The 21,297-nt window shown below is 40.9% G+C and overlaps 1 protein-coding gene across 1 annotated transcript in view; it reads right to left on the bottom strand.

Moving 5' to 3' along the window:
* Positions 1–21,297, bottom strand: part of hdac11 (histone deacetylase 11) — a 32,312-nt gene that overhangs the window by 3,888 nt on the left and 7,127 nt on the right. The window contains exons 5-10 of the mRNA XM_079341137.1: positions 19,429–19,545; positions 13,297–13,339; positions 12,033–12,109; positions 10,192–10,254; positions 2,538–2,634; positions 925–1,103 (exon numbers count right to left, since the gene is read on the bottom strand). Of these exons, the coding sequence (XP_079197263.1) occupies positions 925–1,103; positions 2,538–2,634; positions 10,192–10,254; positions 12,033–12,109; positions 13,297–13,339; positions 19,429–19,545 (576 nt within the window). The remainder of the gene's footprint in view (positions 1–924; positions 1,104–2,537; positions 2,635–10,191; positions 10,255–12,032; positions 12,110–13,296; positions 13,340–19,428; positions 19,546–21,297) is intronic.

Genomic DNA, 21,297 nt, shown 5'->3' on the forward strand with positions numbered 1-21,297 from the left:
TTCAGCTTTATCGTCCTACTTTGCCAGTTATAGCTTTTTGGACTCTTAAGAATGACCATCTTTGACGTGACGTGTTAATAGAGTAAAGGAGGAAGTAAAGTAATCTTCAGATTGGAAGTCACTTCTTTATCACTTGTGTATAATGTAACAGACTGTAAACGCTGCTTCAGGTTGGGGTCTGTGGTTTCACAGGGCCAGCTGTCAGCCAGGTGACGTTCGACCTTTTTTTATCTGAATACTCTCTTACTCTTTAATGCACCAAAGACTCCCATTTTAGATCTCAGATTGAGGGGTGACGCCCTGAGTCAGCCAGGATCAGTGGAGGGAAAGTTGAAGACTGCAATATTTAGTTTTTATGTTTATTATCTTTATTTAAAGTTTTAACAGAACTCAACTTTAAAAAGACAGATTATCTTTAGTGTGAAATGTTAAACCTGCAGCAGCAACAGAGTGAACCTTGCTTAAACTTGTATCATTAAAATAATACAGAATGAACAATTTAAGTCAAACTTGGAGATGTTAGTGGATGTATTTCCTGTTCACCTTCGTCTTGATCAAAGACTGTACATATCAATGAATGTATTAATGTTACTTCAGGTCTGGAGGCGCACATGCAGCAGCTGTCATGCTGGAGAATCGGCTAAATGTACAAAAGTGCTTTTTTGCACTTCTGAGGCTCCTGCAGCCTGCCTCAAGTGGACACTCGATGAACTGCAGGGTTTTTCAAGACTGGAGGTTGCTAGATGGTCTTGACACTTTGTGGTGAAAACTGCTCAGCGTTTTTTCCTGTTCTGAATGTTTTTACCTTGATTTAATAAAGGCATTTTAACTTTTTCCTTTGCTCTCGTGAGAGTTCCTAAAGTGACCCTCATGCTTTAGATAACATCTACAGTATAAAAAGGTCTGACACATCAGGTACAGCACCTGTGGAGATATCGAGAGTCCTCCAAGCGGGTCTCCGTCCAAGATGTCTGTCCCTGCGTTGTAGACGATGATGTCAGGTCGTACCTCGTTCAGCGCTCCCTCACAGTGAAGTTCCACTTTCTGAAGGTACTCGGAGTCTTCAGTGCCCCAGTCCAGCTCCACCTTCCTCTTTATGGCTCCTGAAGAAAGGAAAGAACGGAGACAGGAAGTGATGCATCATGGATCAAAACAGAAATCTAAACAATCAATAAAGCAATCATTGTAAAATAGTACAGTATAAACTGAATTATAGTAAATGTGTGGGTAAATTCAGGGACCAGATATAGACTATACGCAGGTTTGTAATTATGACAATGAATGAATTCCAATCAATGGTCAAGTAGGTATTCTTGCTTCTCCTTTAAATACTCTCACATGTATATCAAATGCACTGCTAAATTAATTAGCATTTACATTTCCAGTAATTTATGCAAATGATGAAAAAAAGGTTAATTAGGAGGTCATTCTTGCTAGTTTTTTCAAGTCTTGTTCTGCTTCTTTCTAAAGACTTCAAAGCAGAAGAAAGTGTCCAAATAAGGGATATTTTAGTCTTTGAAGGTACAATAAAATAAAGGTGTCTCGGAGGAAAAACATAAGGTAGAAGTGCAATGTATTTTATCTAAAACAAGCCAGAATGTGTGTTTACTTCATGCTCTTAAGGCTGGATGATTACAAAATGTTATAGTTCAATTCATTTCAGTGAACAGGAGGAGGACCAAAGGAGAGAGAGAAATTTAAAGGTCACATATTATAGTCCTTTTAAACAGGTTTAAATAGTCTCAGAGTTCCCCATAACGCGTGTATGAAGCGTCTTGTCGTAAATCCAATCTGATCCTGTATTTGCTCATGCCTATAAACCCCTCTATTTCAGTCCTGCTCAGAACAGGCTGTTTCTGCGTATGTAGCTTTAAATATGTAAATGAGCTGTGTCTGACCACTCCCCTCTCAGGATGGACTTGGGTGTCTTGGGCTTTCTTGCAACACGCCTCATTGTTTACAGCCAGAAGGCAGACTCAGAGGGCAGAACAAATACCTAGCTGTGGGAGTGTCATCCACCTGGAGGAGGAGCTACTGCCCTTTGTGATGTCACGAAGGGAACATCTCCAAACAGCTTTTTTGAGAACACATTTTCTGAAAAGTGGAGCAGGAAAATGACAGAGAATGGACTATTCTCATAATTGAAGGGTTCATAGACAGACTAGAGACACATGCTAGTGTTCATGGTATGGTGCATTTGTAAAGTGCGTTTTGGATAATATGTGACCTTTAAAGTCAGGACTGTAACATTTCAACTGCAAAGTGAAGGTTAGAAATGGTGTTAAAACGTAAACTGTAGTTGCCGTCAGGTGAGCTTTAATGTACTGGCTTATTCATTTGTGTAAAAGCTTTGATTATTGTGTTGCATAGGTTGCTGCATGACGGATCTCCTGCTAAATGCCAACAGAGTGAGTGGTAGTGGATTGGTGGAGCAGCAGGACAAACAGCGGAATCAAAAGGCAATGTAATCAACCGCACTCAACCTCGAGCCGAGCATCAGGAGGAGGAGTTTACCATCAATAATGCTTTCCACTCACTTTTGGCAAACGTATCCCCAGGATAAATGTAGCGATTATACATATCCATGATGAAAACTCTCTTGTCCTCCAAGAAGTCTCGCTCATGTCCATTTCCCTACAACAGAGCAGATTTATTACAAAAGTTATAAACAAGCCCTTTGGCGCCGACTCTGCTCCTTAAAAAGTAATCCAACTATGACAAACTGGATTAAATAGTTGGTTTTTCACCCTTCATGTTTCCTCATTCATGTGTAATACAAAGCAGTCCATAACTCAGAGCAGTTTGACAGCCGACTACATTACACGACGGTGCCAAGGCCGCACAAGTGTCACTCACACACTTGTTCACCTGAGATACACACTAACATGAGTGACAGCACCAGGTCAGGGATAAATAGTCCTGTCATCTTAATGTATTTAATGGTGAAAACATTTCTAAAGAGTCATTGCAACACCATCATTTTTCATTTCCTGCACCCCTTTTGCCACCCGAGGAGCCGGGCTGCTGTCAGGAGGGGATTAGGCTCTGTGCCAAGTTTAGTATTACTTGATGAAAGGGACGATGTATAGATGTGTAGAATGGTTCAGTGTCAGCTGTACATCATCCCCCCTGAGACTGTGTAATCCATTGTTAAAGCACATACATTCTAATGTGCTGCTTCTACTACAAAACTAAGTATAGATCAAGCTGCTGTGTATCTATATGAAAAGAGAAAGCAAAAACTTTTGGGACCTGTGTCCACCATGCATTTTTTCTGGGCAGAAAAGCGCTGCACGTCTGTCCTGTCTCTATGACAACAGTAAATTGTCAACATCCCTGTATGACGAACATCGCTACCATAGTTTTTACCTAATGCTTTATATTTGAGGTTATACACGGAGCGAGGAGATAGTTGGTACAAGACACGTTCTGTAGGTGGCTAAACTACAAAGTATATTGTACATTTGGAAAAGAGCACCGGTGACGTCAACAGCTTCTTTCTGAAAAGTTAAAAGGTTTACAACTTGAGTGCTCACAGGGGCCACACGAAAAAAAGGGACGGATCGCTTGGGGAAAATACTGTTGGCACTGCGCTTATTCTCTGGATTAAGATTAAGATTGATCATTTCCATAAAATAACTTGTGATGCTTGTAACCACTGCAGCTGGGTGTCAGACAAAAGCAGATAAAGCACCTTTCAGAAACAGCCTACGTTGTAATTTTTCATAGCAAAGTTTCACAGTGAGTGATAAAACTGACTAAAGACTGCAGGATGTTTTCACATGTGCAGGACAAGATCGGTGTCAAGATGCTTTGTCCACAGGGGGCGCCAAAGTCGAGACTACATTTATACACAGACACAGACTACATACACAGAGTTTTTATCAGGAGGATTTTCGGAAGCATGTCATTAAAATAACATGTAAATCATGAAAACATACACACCTAATAGCTTTAACTTGCTAATGTTGGTATTGTTCTCTGGAAACATGGGAACTAAAGTCTTCCTGAGCTCGACATAGCAGACTTTCATTAACACCACAAATCTGACTTGAAAAACGTACAAGGTCAAATGTTGATTTTTGGCATAATTGGTAATTTATAATTGGATAAGCCTGATGATAGGGAAATGTGTTAGTTTAATAATAATCTACACATTACAAGTGTTGCTGCAGCTGTATGACCTCCTAAAGCCTTCGTTAACGCTCCATGCACATAGTAGTTGGTGAAGTTGTACCAGAAAATGCCAATTTGCTTCTTCAGTGGCATAACTGGTATATAATGTGAAAATATGGTTGCTGACATTTTTACAAATCCCATCCTGTCTGAAGGTCCTGCTTCTATCGTGCTAGCTTAAAGCGATCTGGGGCATGGCACCGAGCACACCTGAGAGCTGGGGGAAGGGGGTTAAGTGGAGTTCAAATCAAAGGTGGTGAGGATTAATTAAAGACCCTGGTCTCATTTTGTTTGGGACAGACAAGCCAATCACAGTGCTGCATGATGACAACCGTTTCACAAAAGGAAGGAAATCCCATCGTTATCTGGATGAAAGAGAGAAATATTATGAGGACACAGAGCACCAGAGGTGATTTTTTTGTTGTTGTAATTAGTGAGTAAAATAACACAAATAAATTCCTTGACCGACTCATTTGGCACAGTTGTTTGTATTTGTATTTAATTTACCAGAATACTGTTTCCTGTTATAATTCTACTTTGTTTCTGGATAATAATAGAGTTCAATCAAATCTTCAGATGTGTCAGGCAGACTTTGCTTTGAAAAGCAGTTCATAAACAGCTGAATTTATCTTTCACAAGGGGCTGAAGAGGCTCAAACATGCAGCATACTGAGTTAAAGAGAATCCCTCATGTGTGCAGAGGTATGTGCGTGATTATCCTGAAGCAGCTTGCTTTCATTAACACGTGATTTATAAACACGGTGAGAAGATTCTAGGAGATGGCACTGATCTATGACACAGCGCCTCTCCAATCTGAGGCAGCAGATTTATCAAGACGTGCGTCCTACAGCCTGCAAAGGCCTGCAGGGATTTAAATACCCAGAGGAAGTGTTCAGATCTTAAAGGCAGCTGGTAAATACTGATAATGTTAGAAAGGCTCAGTTTCCTTCACAGACAAACGCACATGCACTAACCAGCACTTTTGTGTTGTTGTTTTTTTTATACATCCAATGTAAACACATCCACTGGCTGGAATCTTTATTAAAGTTTCTTATTTAAAGATAACTAGTTAAAATTCAGGGATGGGCATCTTTGGTCAAAGCAAGGGCCACATGCATTTTATTCTCACTGCCAGGGGGCCAAATTGTAGAATACGAAAATAATTACAGTCAATCATGTCTCAAAATCAACTCAACATATATGATAAACATGTTTCTGGTTCTTAAAATAGAATAAAAATAGACCTGAGGGCCACATTGAGGGTTGATGGGGGGCCTTCAGTTGCCCACCCCTGGTTGAAATGGTGGGAACACTGCTACTTGTGCTGCTTCCTGTTTCGTAATGAAAATAGGGCCACAGAAATAAATGCTTTACTTACTTCCCGTATATTTGAAGTACGCTAGTGGAAAACAAGCCGGGGGTAAGATTAAAACTGGAGGACTCCAGCCTCTGTACATGGACAGTGTGAACAATGGTTTACTGATTAAATCACAAACACGGTAGGCCAGGCGTCCCATTACTTTTGGTAAATGATAAAGAGACTTGAGCTAGTATAGCGCTGTGGCTGCAGTGTACATCGACCATCAGAGGTAACTAATCCCACCCTAAACACATTCATATGCTGCAGACGAAGGGAGCGATTTGGCCTGAAGTGTCGCGCCCAAAGAAACATCGGACAGGTTGCTGCAGGAGCTGGGGATTGAACCCCCAGGTCAGGAGAGGACCGACTCTACCAAATGAGCCTCAGCCACCCCATTGTGTGACCTGATCAGAAAGAGCGAAATTACTGATAACATACTGAATATCAATTCCCAACACACACAATCTGTTTGTGTTCGAGTGCAACAAGAGTCTTATTTTCCCTCGCTTTAATAGTGTGAGCCTAATTTAGAGTAGTGATAAGGTCATATCACAATACACAATATAATCACGTTAATTATCAACCTATAAGGTTGTAGAGTAAAGTTACTAAAATAAACAACAAAACTAAACAAGCAAATTGATTTTTTTTAAGAGACATCAAGTGATTTAAAACAGTTGGTTGAAACAACTTGAAAAGGCTTCATCATTGTAAAAGGCTGAGAGCGGCGGTACATCTCCAGTGTGCATATACAGAGTAAATACCACATTGAGTTTTGTGTTGGCTGTTCAGTCTGCACTCTGTGGATTAACCAGAGAACTCGCTATACGGCTAATACAAGCTTCCTTGAGACAATGACTAAATCCACATGTAAGTGAATTCAGTGCTCCGTTGTGCCTTTAAAAGACAGCCTGAGACTATCAATCAGCTCATATGCAGACTAACCTCCTGCTGCCAGCAATCTTATTAGTCCCATCCTCTCCCCCATATACTTTACCATAAAAGATGGCTGCTTCAAACCATTTGTTATTGTCAGACAAAAGCCTGACTTATTCCTTGGAACAGCCTCTCTCTTTTTTTCTCTGCTCCCTTACCAAGTTCAAACATCTGCACTGAAATCTTTGATCCATCCTATTTCGACCTAAAACAGAATGAAAAGGGTAGATGTGCAGCGCGAGGAACACAGAGAACAGAAAAGAGAAAGAATGCTTGTAGAAAATGTAAGTGGTCATTAATGGTTATTATCAAAATCTTAAACATGTAGATCATTTTAAGGCAGTTGGTCATTTTCGAAAACTAGCATGATTTTGAAAGTAGTTTTCCCTCAGTGCTCCGTCTGCACTCACCCCCTCCCCTCTGTGTTCGCTCAGAAGCCACAACCCTACATGCACATGCACAAGCACCATTGGTCCAGAAGCGGACGTTAGCTCATACTTTGAGTGTGGACTCGTACATGCATGGGTTAGAGAGCGAACAGGGAGACAGGGAGGTTTCATTGGTTCATCACATTGGTATCTTGTGGCAGACATTGGTCGAAGTTCTTACATCTTCGACCAGTTTACAACCGCTACAGATGACAAATTTCCTTTGTTCCTTTTTACGGAGCATGAATTATTAATGTCTGTCAAGACGTGAAGACAATTTCCCCTACCGAATTTCCCCCCTGGAATTGATAAAGCCTTTCTGATTCTGAGTTAAACCAAAATCTTCAAAAGCGTATCTGAAGAAAATGACCAGCCCTGCCTTCAACAGTGACAACAGCACATTTCTAAATGAGAATGTAGCTTAGCTCTATCAAGAGACACATTTATGGATTTAGCAGTTTAGTGCATCAGCTAATGAATCTCTCACACAGCAGACAGATTGCTCAGAGACAACCTGCAGAATGACTCAAAACTTTCAGACACCACATTCGTCGTTGGTAAGTAATCTGTTCATTCAACAAGGTGGATTTGTTTGTGTTTGAATGGGATTAGTTGACACAAATAGAGACTTTACATAGCAGCCCCTGGCATCAGTGTGTGAAGGGGTGTGAATGGATAGGCGTCACGCCTAAGATAAATATAAGTCGTCTGACTGCATGCATTGTTCCCTGACCCCTGGTTCGGGACGAAAATAAAAACCATTACAGGCCTAATATTAGCTAATCCCATTAATACACATTTATACCGAAGGGGAAGCAATTTAGGGTTACGTTTTTTTGACCAAGGACAAATCTAATGTGTTGAATCACGACTCCCCACTATCCGTATGAGACGACCGACCATACCAAACTGAGAGTCGACCGACTCTACCAACCCTCACTGAACAGAAGTGGATGGTCGAGGCTCTATATCAATGCGTGGGTGCATTGGGTGCAATTGCAGACACACACAGCTCACACCAGTCATAGTAGAAAGCCTCTGAAGCATAGCTCAGTCAAACTTGTTCCAAACTCAACCTCAAATTGATCATTAGAGTTTTGTTGTTTAGCAACACAGCTGTCTAAGCAATCATCTCAATTGAAGTGAGGACAGAAGCACTTTAAGTGTCATGTTTCAGGGTTGTAATTAGGATCTAGTCCACATCACCAATATTTCCCTCAGTCTAATTATCTGTGCGTTGGGTTCTTGAAGCATTCGTGCCGATCTGCTCTTTTGCTCTTCTTCATGAATTATTTACTCAGCATCTGTATTGATTTGTGTCAACAGGTACAGGCACATCATTACCATTGAGCCAGAGCTCAAAAAGTAAATGCTTCACTTCTGGATTATAGCCATGGACCTCCGGAGCCTTGAAACATCATCAGTTTTAAAACAGTTCTCAGGGCTAATTAGAGGGGGGTACAAGTCATGATGCTTAAAACCCAAAGTAGGAATAAAATATGATAATCAGACATCCAAAAATGTTGAGTCATTATTCTTTAAAGCCAGGATGAGCTCAGTCCACCAACATTTAGCTGATAAATCAGAATCAGAGTCTTGGACCGCCAAGTACATCTCAGATAGAGAATTCACCTCGGTATATTGGTGCATCATAAAACAGCTAGTGAGTAGAGAGTGAAGACGCGCTTGTTTTTAACAGTGACCTACATTTCACAGTTCAGTATAAAAAGCATGAATCTGCTTCATGTGCTCCCCATCATGTTCAAAGTTGACATAAATAAAAGGAAAGTGTCAAAGCATGTTTTGTTCGTATTTTAAACCGTTTCTTAGAAACATATGTTCTTTAAACAATCAGGATAAGAAGATAAAATTCTTGTTACTTTACAAACATAGAAATGAAATCTGAACATATTTCAGTTTACAATAAGAGACGATGGCTAGCGCTTATATGCTGTACACAGGAGGGGGTGGATATTATGTAATTAATAAGTGACAGTTTTATTTCTGCATGATTCATGTCTGACACAGTGGAGTATTTTAAACACAATCTGAACACCATTTTGTACCAAATGATTCATGAGTTAGGGGGACAGAGCATTCTCTTCTTCCTCCAACCCTCTGGAACTCACTCCGGATAAACATCAAAGACTCCCCACACTCACTTCCTTCAAGAAAATCCCGAAACCCTCCCCTCTTAAACACCGCCAACAATCTCAACTCTCATCCTCCTTCTTTTACATCATATCTTTATGGTGTTGCTTCCACCATTATGACGGTCCTTGTTAAGCTCTTTTGAGTATTTATAAGAGCGCTGTATAAATCAAATGTATTATTATTATTACACATTTTTCTTTTTAAACAAGGGAGACTTCTTTTTCACTTACAACATCTTTGCGATGCACAGCACACGTTATGATCTGACACTAAGAGACACAGAGTCTGATCCAGACTTAGACTCCACCTATCACAGTAACTCAAAAGGTACCCAGCTCAGTCATGCAGTTTAGTGACTCTATGTGAAGGACCTGCCTGTTGTCTAACAGCTTATATCCATGCTGGATGTATACTACCAACCCAAACAGTTGTGGAAATGTGTTCCTCAACAGGCTCTACAGCAGTGTTTCCCCAAACTTTTGTTCTGAAAGTTCTTGTTTTTGAAAATGACAATCCATCACTTTTAGCTGGGTCTTTGGCTATTATTTGCAGAGCAGGGATTGGTTCATTCCCTCATTCGTATGCTGGCTAACTTAGCAGGCGATAGGTTGGCGAGCATTAGCTGTAGCCTGTTTTTTTTAGCTTGTTCTTTCTTTTTAATTAGCCAAGCATCCATTTCTTGTTGCTAACTTCAGGCTCACAATGAGTTTGGTAGAGTTGCGGCACCTCATGTGGCTCCAATGTGTACTGCAAATATAAACCTTAAAAGACTACGTGATTTTGCATATTTATTTGGCGGCCCAAATAGAATCTCTGACCAGTCTCTGAGAATCACTGCTCTACAGGAGGATAAACATGTGATCTGCTAAAATAAAAAAGTGCACATAAATCACCTTCCATTAGCTCATTACTTTGTGCCTTTCTTTTGGAGTGGTGGGCGGTTGTGTCCGGGGAAACACTGAGTGCATTGTATTGATAAACTAGTGAGCACTCAGCTGTGTGCCAGTGGAGATGTTTTTTTAGATATATTCCACAGAATATGACAGTGAGGACCAATTGAAGCCACAGGGAGCCTCATTGATTGGTGTCAGCCTCTCAGCTCTGATGCACATTGACAGATGTAATGATGTGGGCTCACCTGATGAGCATCCAGATCGATGATGGTTGCCTTGGAGACGCCTTCCACTCTCTCGAAGAGAAACTGGAAAATAAATGGTCAAAAACATTTGATTTCTCCCGGGAATCCCGGAACAGCAGTGTGAATAGGTCATCCTTCCAGCTTCATGTTGACATTTCTCACTTACCCTAAAACTCTTTAAAGATTTTCTTCAGTCATACAGGTTCTCAAATATATGATGATGCCTCTATATGATCTAGAAAAGCAAACCAGGAAATCTAGAAGATTGTCGGTAATTTGCAGTTATTGTTTATGACTGTCAACAGGTACAACGCTCTAACAAAATGTGCATAAAATGACGACAAGCAAACTACAGAAGCCCGATGTTTGCATTTTCCTTGGGTGACATTTACTCTGTAGAATTACCTTCCCTGCGTAAAATCAAGCAGAAACATTTCCTTTAGAGTCAAAATGGGAAGAACAAGTCAATATTGAGTCAAACAGATTTAAGTTAAATAAGAAATGCAAGCATCATTTTAATACGCAGCATGGAATCAGGACAGTGTGTTTTTGGGGGGGCTTTGTGAGTGACTCTGTCTCTTTTACACATCCTGTTCAAGGTGGGCCTTGGTTAGGTTAGGCCTGAATGTGGCTTGCCTTGAGTGTAAAAGGAACAGAGTCGTTCCAGCCCTGAACCATGAGGGAGGCAGGAACGGAGACAATACAGAGAGGACAGTGTCTGTGTGAATGGCACATCCAACAGGACACAATCTGTATGTGAAGCTCACTCAAATGTAGCTTCTCTTCTATGAACACCAGAGCCCTGTGTAACAATCACAGACTGTACAAAGGCTGAAAAACTGAGATACTGTGCCGTCACTCACTCTCTGTGTATAAAGAGCTTTAGCTGATTTTCTGGCTCCTTGTTCAGGAATTTATTTAAATTACTCTATAGTCAATTTTTTTTTAACAAGCAGTACTCTTAATGTATTTCTGAATTTGCATCATTGCTGAACTTGCAGCCATTTTGGTAGTTTAAGCGTGTTTCCCCTTTTGAGCAACCAACGCATCTTTACAGAATGAGGCATCAATCAATCCAGGAAAGTTTATGAGAATATTTGTCATATCTGTAAGTTCAATGTGTTATATGAGGCCTGTTACAGTTACAGAAACATACTGTATAACTTCTCTGATACATGTTTGAGCTGAGGATAAATCAGCCAATTCACTTTTAGAACCTTAAAGGCCCCTCGGTTCGAGTTGGACCGGCACCGGTCTTTTTGGACGATTCAGGGCGTTGGTGAGAGGAATTACTCTGATTGGCTGTTCAGGGGTTTCATGTATCTCCAGCTCGCGACACAGGTTCGATAAAGCCACTTGAACATGCCGCTGTAGTATCCATTATTTGTCAGCCCCGCCTCTTTTTCTCCTTATCCACTAAAAGATCAAGGGCAAACAACCCCAGAGCTTCTTTCAACCTTTCTATTAGACATCATTTTAAATTAGTAGGCTACCGATAAATGTGAAAATGGTCCCTGCTGGCATGGGGACTTATTTCCTCTCACGCATGCGCAGAGCGTACGTTGTCCTTGCGGTGTGTTCAAGTGCAACTTTCTGGCAGAGACAAAAGGTGAATTGAGGCGACGCCACTTGTGGACTTTGTCACATGTTGTTTTTTAGTGTCTGCTTGATGTTTCAGGGCCTGAAGATTTTTTTTCCAAAGAATTTTTGACTTTGTTTTTACAAAAAAAAGTCTTACTCTTAAATTCTTCAAATCATTTCATTTTTGTGTCCAATTCCATTAAAGCCACAGTTAACTATTCGAGTGACTCTTTCTATATTGTGCTTGACATTAGACTTACCTTGATGGCCAGAGTGATGTCGGCGTAGGCACAGAAGCCCCCTCCCTTGTCCCCTGAGCAGTGGTGGAAGCCCCCTCCTGGGAAAGAGAAAATCCACTGGCTCAGTGTTGAGGCCATTAGACACGCAGAGAAGGTCCTATCACACCATTATTCTAAATGGCCATAATAGGGAACTTAAAATACACTGTTATTGAGTTTATTGCAGTTTATAAAATTGTCTGCTGTTCCCCTGAGGAACAACAATAGCTGTGCTGACATCAGAAATGGTCCATTCAGTGGCTCCTTAAATGCTTGGAGAGCGATGTACAGGGATGAAGGGAGAGACTGTGAAGAGACTGGTTTTTTTTTTAAATAGAGAAGATAACCATTAATTTAGGTCAAGAGTTATTGTCCCCTCTGCTCCGCTGTGCTCATGTTCATTAAAGCATAGGGTAGAGTAGAATTTTAATAAAGGCAAGAAAGGAAACCGGTGAAATATGATTATCAGTTATTGCCTGTCTTGCTAAAAACACCCGTTCCAAAGCCTCAGCGTCCCCGCCTGCGTGGAGGCACACATATGCAAATGTCACAAGCATTTGAATAACCTTTATATCTATATTAAAATCCTGTTTATTGATGCAGAACAATCTGTCCCGCAGATTCTACAAGAGGCCGTGTGAAGGAGCTGAGTAAGCAGAAGCTACGAAGTCAAATGTCTGATGCAGCTTTTTTTGTTTCCTGCTTGGCACTAAGTGGAGGTGTGAAGGATGACCCTGGCTTGTCAGCCAAAGACCCTCGTGTTCTCTCCATCTTATCACTGATGGCAGGAAGTCAGAAGGAGATGTATTATGTTTCAGGATAAGGATGTCATTGGGAAGGACATAAGCAAAATATTGTAAGCCCAGCCTCTGATTATACTGAATTGAATTGCAATTCTCAGCATATCGCAAAATGTTTAAAATCGCAATAAGAGCTTATTAAGGCTCAAGGATTGTGATCACATCGTATCATGGGGACTTTGGTGATTCCCACCACCTGTATTGTCAATTATTGCTTGGTGAGATTTTAAGACAATAAGCATTAAAGCTGGCCATGATGGCTGTACAGCAGTTAGGTGTCAGTGTCTTTGTCATGAAGACTGAAGGAGCCGATCTTCAGAGAACAAACCTGAGCTACAGCTCACTATGACGCGATGGATTTAAATGTTTTCCAATGAATAGTCGGAAAAGTGGAGAGCAGTTTTTATTTCATGATGTATGAGTGTCTGTACCTGGTAGGAACTTACCTACATTTATGGCCCATCCTTTGTCCATAGCCAGTTTTCCTGCCTGTGAAAGACAAAACATTACATTTCATTTTTCATCATTAACATATACATGTATGAATATGACCTTTCCGGAAGAAACATAATCCAAAATTAAAAAAAGCCAAATGACCTTTTAAAGATAAACACAAAAATTCAGAAAAATAATGATCTGCCAGCTTTTGTGAAATTAGAAATCTGTCTCCAGGCAATGACTTCAATTACAGCTTTTCAGTGCAGGGCTCATATCATGATGTAACTCTCTATATGCTGAATGGAATAACCTACACTACTGTTAGATTTCCACTTCAGTAAATCTGACCTTAAACCATGTTGTATGAATTTAAAGTATTTAAATAGACGATCTAACATAGATACATGAAAGGATTCCTCAGGAGATCTTGAGTTGTTTAAGAATGGTGTCTGAAAAAGGCTGGTCAGTTCAAAGCATCAGCAGCTGAGTGTATGATCCCTGATCTATAGGCAAAGAAACGCTTCCACCCAGCCTGAGTTCAAACCAGTGGTTTATAATTAGAAGGTCATGGTTGTCAAATTGTATTTTTCTTAATCATCTATTGATGTTTATCTTATTTTACTTAAATAAAAATATTTTATTCTATTTTATTTAAGTACTTGTTATTTTAGCCTTGTTTTTTTATTTTGCACCAATAGAACAAGACAAATTCCTCGTAAATGTACTTGGCAATAAAAAACAATTCTGTGTCTAAAATTACAGCCAATGTGTGGCTCTTCAAGTCGTGTCATAGTGTCCCAGGAGAACACAAATGAGCCCCCACAGCCCTTTTATTACTGAGAGTCAATGAAAAGCTTTAAGGCAGAATGAGAGATGGTAAATGGACTTGAGCTTGCATAGCATGTTTCTTGTTTTCTGACCACTAAAAGCGCTTTTACACCACAGAGTCACACCTACACACTGATGGCAGAGGCGGCTATGTAACATGCCTGTTAGTATTAACTAATCCCGCCCGCGGTTGAACCAGCAGGAGACAAAGGGGTTAAGTGTCTTGCCCAAGGATACATAGAACATGTGGCTGCAGGAGCTGAGGATCAATCATCCGCTTCAGACTTTCAAATCTACCAACTGAGCCACAGCCACTTCATCAAGGCATATTCCCAGCTCATACAAACATAATCCCTCTCAATCATCGCCTATGACTAATGTCCAGTTGAATACTTACCAGTGTGTGTTTGTATTTCAAACATGAAAGCAAAACTTTCAAGTTTCAGTCTGCCCAAAGAAAAGGGTTGACTTGACTTAAAGCACTGAGTGCTTTATCTCTCAATATGATATTGGTATATAAATAAGGTATTCATGAATGTCAACGTTGCATTAAAAGTAGCACAATGAATGGTATATTATAAGGAAGGTGGTATATTATTTTGACCCCCAAACATTCAATTAATGGGGTGCCAGGGGCCTAGTGGTTAATGTGTGTGCGGGCCTGGGTTCAAATCTGCCCCATCGCTCAATACAAAAAAAAAAAAATCACCTTTGTAATCACCATTTACATGATGGTAAAGCTGCAGATTGATTATTAGTTGTGTTAATTGTGTATACCCTCCCCCATACACAGGGAACATCTGTCAACTAGTAACAGTAGCAGTACAGTGTTGATAGATAAACTGCTGTTCATTAAGATATGATGTAATTCGACACAGAACACAGATTTCTTTCACCCATCAGAGAAGGAAGACATGTTGCTCTTCCAAAGCCAATAATGAACTAATGTGTTTCCATGTAAATGTAGTGGCTGGAGCAGAACACTCATCTATGAAACGACCGTGTGTGGTTCTGCATTTACTTCAAGGACTCACACGGCTCACATATATATGCTCGACCTGCTCCTGAGAGCATTATTACTGAGAAAAGAGAGACGTGCAGGGTTTGTCTCACATGATGATCAACTTCATCGAGAAGTGCATGGACACGCATGAGGAGGGTGTTATTTGAGGCTGGATGCTCCACTGGCTCATCCTCTATAGAAAGAAACCACTGAGGGCTTATCTAGGTAAAACTTCTCTATGGATAAAGTCTCAAAACATTTTAAGAGCTTCACAGCTTTAAAGGACTGACAGCAAAAATGTAATGAATTAATGTACACATGTGACTGTAATCTTCTTTCCACTGAGTAGATTATAACAGGCAGAGTGGTGGGCGCCTCGGTCCCAGGCAAGTCAAGATTTTGTTTCCAGGGTGAAAACGTGGGCTTCGCTGTGTTGTACTCCTGGAGCTAAGCATGCAGGACTCCTGAGGTGAGGAGATATGAGATGAGAAGATTGTGTGTAAATGCCAATATGTGTCTCTGATGGATGAGTAATAACACATCAGCATGTGTGCACACACTCGGGCCAGGGCTCCGAGACTCTTCTCTGGAAAACAAGCACTTAGAGTAAGCAGTGAGAGTGCCAGGGACATTTTACTACAACCCTCTAATTGGATCTCCTCGACTCCATCAAACCATCAGACGCCGAGTAAAAAGACTGTTTTGCATGATGCTAGCTCTACCATTGTTTGTATTTGGATCAAATAGATGGAGTACATACAACACACTGTGACATTGTTCTTTTTTCCACCACATGAGTTTTCTGTTGACTGTTTGTTCCTCTTGTTCGGTTTCTACAACAATTTAACCAAAAGTGGCTTTTAGTGTCTCCCTGTGTTCATCTGAAAATGGAGTAAACTGCTTTACATCAATACAAATTGAAACAAGAGATTTTGTAGGAGCAAAACATTCAATCCAGACATTAACATGGAACAGAGGTAGATAAAGTCAACTGAAATTCTTCTTGTTTTCTAAATGAGACAAGAGAAGTGTACTGCTGTGCCTCGTCGTTAAAGAATTTAAATGTACTTGAAAGAAAAACGTGGAAACAATCCAATAAAGTTACTGAGGTTGTCAACATGTGCAATACTTTGACTATGTTAAAAATGACCCAGTCTTCAGGGGCGCCGATAGCGCAGCGGCAGTGCACGCGCCCTATGTAGCGAGGCTTTGCTCCTCGCGCGGGCGGCCCGGGTTCGCGTCCGGCCTGTGGCCACCTTGCCGCATGTCTCTCCCTACTCTCTCTCTGTTTCCGACTCTATCCACTGTCCTTCACTATCAATAAAGGCCAAAAATAAACCTTCTACTTTATTATAATGATCAATTGTACTGAAACGCACCGAAGCCTAACACAAAGACAAAACAGATACAGAAAATCGTTCGATTTTAATTAGTTTCATATAACAGGGTGCAAGTAGTGGACCGAATTGTCCTTGGCTTGAGCTGCAAGTGCCTGTGGCCTTGATGCTGTGACAACCTGGCTGGGATCTTAAGATGCTTATATGATATTAAAATAAGTCTGAATTATGTTATTCTTATTTTTACTAGTCTTTGACTAAAACAGATTTTATGCTAATGGGGAGGAGCCAGCCAATCCGTTCATAAACATGATGTAAACAAGGGCTCAACAACAACACAGCTGGCAGGACTCGCACTTCCGACTCATTGTAGATAAACATGACTCCGAGAGACATGATTGTATTTATGCACAGAAAGTCGCACATTCTTCCTTTAAACGAAGGTTCAAATAATGGACAACTGTGTCACAGAAAAATCAGCTGGATGTTAACTGTTACCTCTGATCGGATCGCTACATCTTACAGCAAAGTACTGTAACGCTAGTGAGTAACACTGTGAGTTCCCCCCTATCCTCTTTACTGATTTACTTTGGATAGAAAAGGCTTTTAATTTGAAGACCGGTGGTTCAATCCTTGTTTGTAGTTTACATTGGGATGTTTTATGTGAAAATACTCACAACACTTAAGTCGTCACGTATAAGAAGTGTCCTTGTACTTACAAGAGAACTATAAAACATTCAGTTGTGTTCACTTGTTCTCCTTATCTGTGCGTACGTGTACGTGTACGTGTACCACAACAGTACATGATGTGCCCTTGGTAAATGAAGGTGAGTTTGAATAGCATAAATGGCACATAGTGTTGAGACTAGTGTGAAAGACTTGAAAGGTGCTCTAAGTGGAGTCCTATTACCTTTCACTTCAGGGCTCAGTACTCAGCTCTCTAATGTTCTTTCTTTAGTATTTTCTCTTGACTCAGCCATTGTACATGAACTCTCATTCTTCTGCTGACACAATTTCAGCTCAGACAACTTGTATCTGAAGGGCTTCGCTCTCTAACTTTATCCTGCATCACAGTGGCAGCATGTTAATTCTGGCAGCTCTTTGTGCCTGGAGATTACAGTCTACAAGAGGACGTCTATTCAGTGTACTTATACCTGCCCCATCCTGTGTCTGATCCTTTGTCTTTGACTTATCATCAGTGTTGGATGTACAACATTACTAAATAATATATTAGTGTAGCTCCACTACTATTTCAAGAAACTAGATGTGTATTACATTTTAATTCTATAATGCTATTACAATTACAGAGATTTGAGAGGACTAGTTAGAGAGCTAGAGAGCCCAGTTCTGCAAACACTGGTGAAGGAGGGACAGCATGCTAGCTCTGCAGAGCAAAGAGGAGCTACTCCATCTAAACAGCCACAGTTTGATTTTCAATTACCAGCATAGCTCCCCAATCTGTAAGCTTTGATTTAAAGACTGATTGTCTCATATGTTGTTCAAGACATACTTACCATATCTACTATTAAAGGTCCAATGTGACAGAATGACCTCACTATATGATCAGACATTAAGGAAACATGCTGTGTTAAAATCACTGGACCCCCAATAACAGGCGTCGACTTACCCTGGTTCCCCTTTACAGTGAAAATCTACAAAAATATATGATTTGTAACACTTTGATTTTTATCCCCTACTTCCTTTATTCCTTCATGTTTGCATTACAGTTCTCAGGGGGAAAAACATCTACTTAAGGTTTAACTTCACCAGGTGACCTCTCCTGTTTCATATGTATACCTTAACGTCATCTGTACATATAGGCAACGATGCAGAGAGTTAAATTTAATTTAATTAATCAAACACAAAATACAAATACATAGACTATAAGACCAGAAGAGTAGAGAAGTGTATTATTACTATATAGTGCATAACAGCCAGGTCTGCCTGCATCAAAGCCCAGTGAATGGGTCCTCTCAGAATATCATTAAAAGACCCAGAAGACCTCCTGGTCTCACATTAGTTCCCCCGGCCTGGCTCCCCTCAGCCTCTGGAGTGGACAGAAATGAGTTTGTTAATAAGTTCTTCTTAGGGTCAGATGGCTCAGTCAGCTCCATCTTTTACTTTATCTTTCTTTTCGGGCATCCTAACAGGTCCTGAAGTTACAGTTAATCCACCATAACTTGCATAAAAGTTCACTGAGCTCGCTTAAGTCAGTACCTTTCCAAAAAAATGAATAAAGTCTCCTATCATTTTAAGAAGACAGGTTTGACACCAGAAGCAACAATGAACACAATGTGTGTTTGTGTTGCTTTCAGAGGTAATGATGAGTGTGTAGGTGAAAAACAAAAATGTGGTCATTGTTGCTTATAATAAGGATGGACCATGTTTTTTTTAACTAACCTCCATGGGACCTCAAAATGTGATGGGGCCCCAAAAAGCTTTCCTCGTTCTCGTCCCTTATGGATTGTCATGGCAACAGCCAACCAGAAGTATCATCTCATACAGTCATCTCACCTTTGTTGACACAATGGGCTATCTTTGTAACATGTAACACCACAATGAGATTTTTATTTCAGGAGAAGAGAAGTCATATTTCAGGCTTATCATTGGTAGTGGAATTGCAACAGGAAAGGTGGAGAGTACGATGTTGAGATATTTAAGAAAGGAAATCTGTATTTCTAGGAAATCTCTTCAACTTCTGTTCAAATGATAAATCCTTCATGTTTTTTTTGTGCTGCTGAGATTGTGCATCCGTGATCTTTGGTGCACCTGAAGAGCTGGTAATATCCTATAGGTTACAGAGACAGTATTGGACCACTTCATTATTTGATAGCGCCACACTGCAGATCATTATCAGGATTTATTCCCTTTGACAAATGATGCTTGATAAGAAGAAGATGGATAAAATATGTTAATATTATCAGCTGCAGGCAAACACATAAAAAAGGAAATGAATCTAGGAGATGTCCTACCATTATTGTTCCTCCAGTCTGTGTCCGCAACGGCCTCAACACTCTCCGCTGCACCAGGAAATTAGGCAGCAACATGAGGGGTGGGATTTCTGTGATGGTTGCCACTACCAAAGACCACTAAAGTGAAACAGAAAAGGATTAGATGCAGCGTGTGGAAGCCTTCTCTGTGAGCTCATAGGCTAGACAAAAATCACAGAGGGAAACTCAAACAGGTTTAATTTGCACCCAGCAGAGTTTGGATATTAAGATGTTCAAGCGGTGACTACAGAAAGAGATAACAACGTTGTCAGTGTGCCGACTTGAGCCTCGAGTCTCATACACAATTTAATGGCAGAGAATAATGCAAATACACAACAGAGTAGTGAGATGCTTCTCCAGGGCCCTCTGACAAATCGCTCTGTATGCAGTAAAGCAGGGATGACCAACCTGCGGCTCTTTGCCCGGTCTCATGCGGCTCCTCACTTTAAATCAAATTTCTTGTGTTCATCTTTAGTTTGTGTTTAACATTCAGTAATTCACACGTGCTCTGTGCGCTCGGCGGTCCGTCAGCGCCCCGCACCTCACTGTGGGATACTTAGCTGCTACCCTCGTCAGTCATCATGTTCACACAGCGGGCGCTGAGGTCCGTCTCTGGAGTGTGTCACCGCCCCCTGCTCCGTTTCAAATACGCTAAGTCTACTTTCAACGGCACGCGTCACGCTGGACAGAATATGACAAACCGGACAGGAAGTCAGGCAAAGAAACGCACAGAACATCTGGTCCATTTCAAAATAAAACTCAATATCCAGAATATCGATGATTTTCCCGTATTTTGTTTGCGTGGAGTGGACGTTTTTGTAAGTTGTTATGCTTTTGTTTGTGGAATTGATTGTGTTGAGAGTTTGTGTGTGTGACACAGTACACACACTATTCATTGTTGACTATGACCGGTCTGTGGTCTTTGTTGGTTTTAGGGGCTTTTTTGGTCAATATCATGTTGGTGTGACATTTACAGTGTGTGTGCCCGAGCAGAGGTATGCGTCTGTGTGTGTGTGTGTGTGAGGGTGTGTGTGTGTGAAGGTGTGTGTGTGTGTGTGTGTGTGTGTGTGTATGTGCACGTTTGTGTGTCTGTGTGAGGGTGTGTGTGTATGCCTCTGTGTGTGTGTGTGTGTGTGTGAATGTGTGTGAAGGTGTGTGTGTGTGTGTGTGTGTGTGTGTGTGAGGGTATGTGCATGTTTGTGCATTGTTGTTTTTTAGATTTGAAATCAGTGTGTGAGAGGGAACTAGAGAGGAAGGTGAAGGGGCAGGAGGATGTTCATGTGTGCCCGTGTGTATGATGTGGCTCTTCAAAGTAAAATGTGACTCTTAGTCTGTGAGCGGTTGGCCCTCCAGCAGTCGAGCAAAGAGAGAATAAACAGGCTGCAGAGTCTGAGAATATGATATTAAGGACTGTTATCAGTTCATCATCACTGTATGAAAGATTTCAACAATGTCTTCGTTTTTTAAATCACTGAGGGTATGAAATGTGCTGATGTCAGAGGGAGCTGCTGCCTGGTACTAGTGCTGTATAGTCAAAACCAGACTAAACGAGACCAAGACAACAAACATGCAGGGATAGAGACCGGATCAAGACCAGGACCAAGGCAGGATAAGGCCTAGAGTAGACCAACATCATAAGTGTCAACGAGAAATCCTCCACCTGTGTGCAGGTGCCGTGTAATTCGGCGAGACCGTAACACTGGGGAGGCTGCAGCTTAAAGAGGCAAGACTGAGTTCAGATCCTGAGATGAGAACGAGACCTTCAAAAGGCTGGCACCAAAACCTTGTCTTCTAATAAACTCAATTCAAAAGGCAAATAAGGTCTTACTGACTGCAATTAAAAGTGGCTGT

The sequence above is a fragment of the Symphodus melops genome (assembly GCF_947650265.1).
Source record: "Symphodus melops genome assembly, chromosome: 4".
Taxonomy (NCBI): domain Eukaryota; kingdom Metazoa; phylum Chordata; class Actinopteri; order Labriformes; family Labridae; genus Symphodus; species Symphodus melops.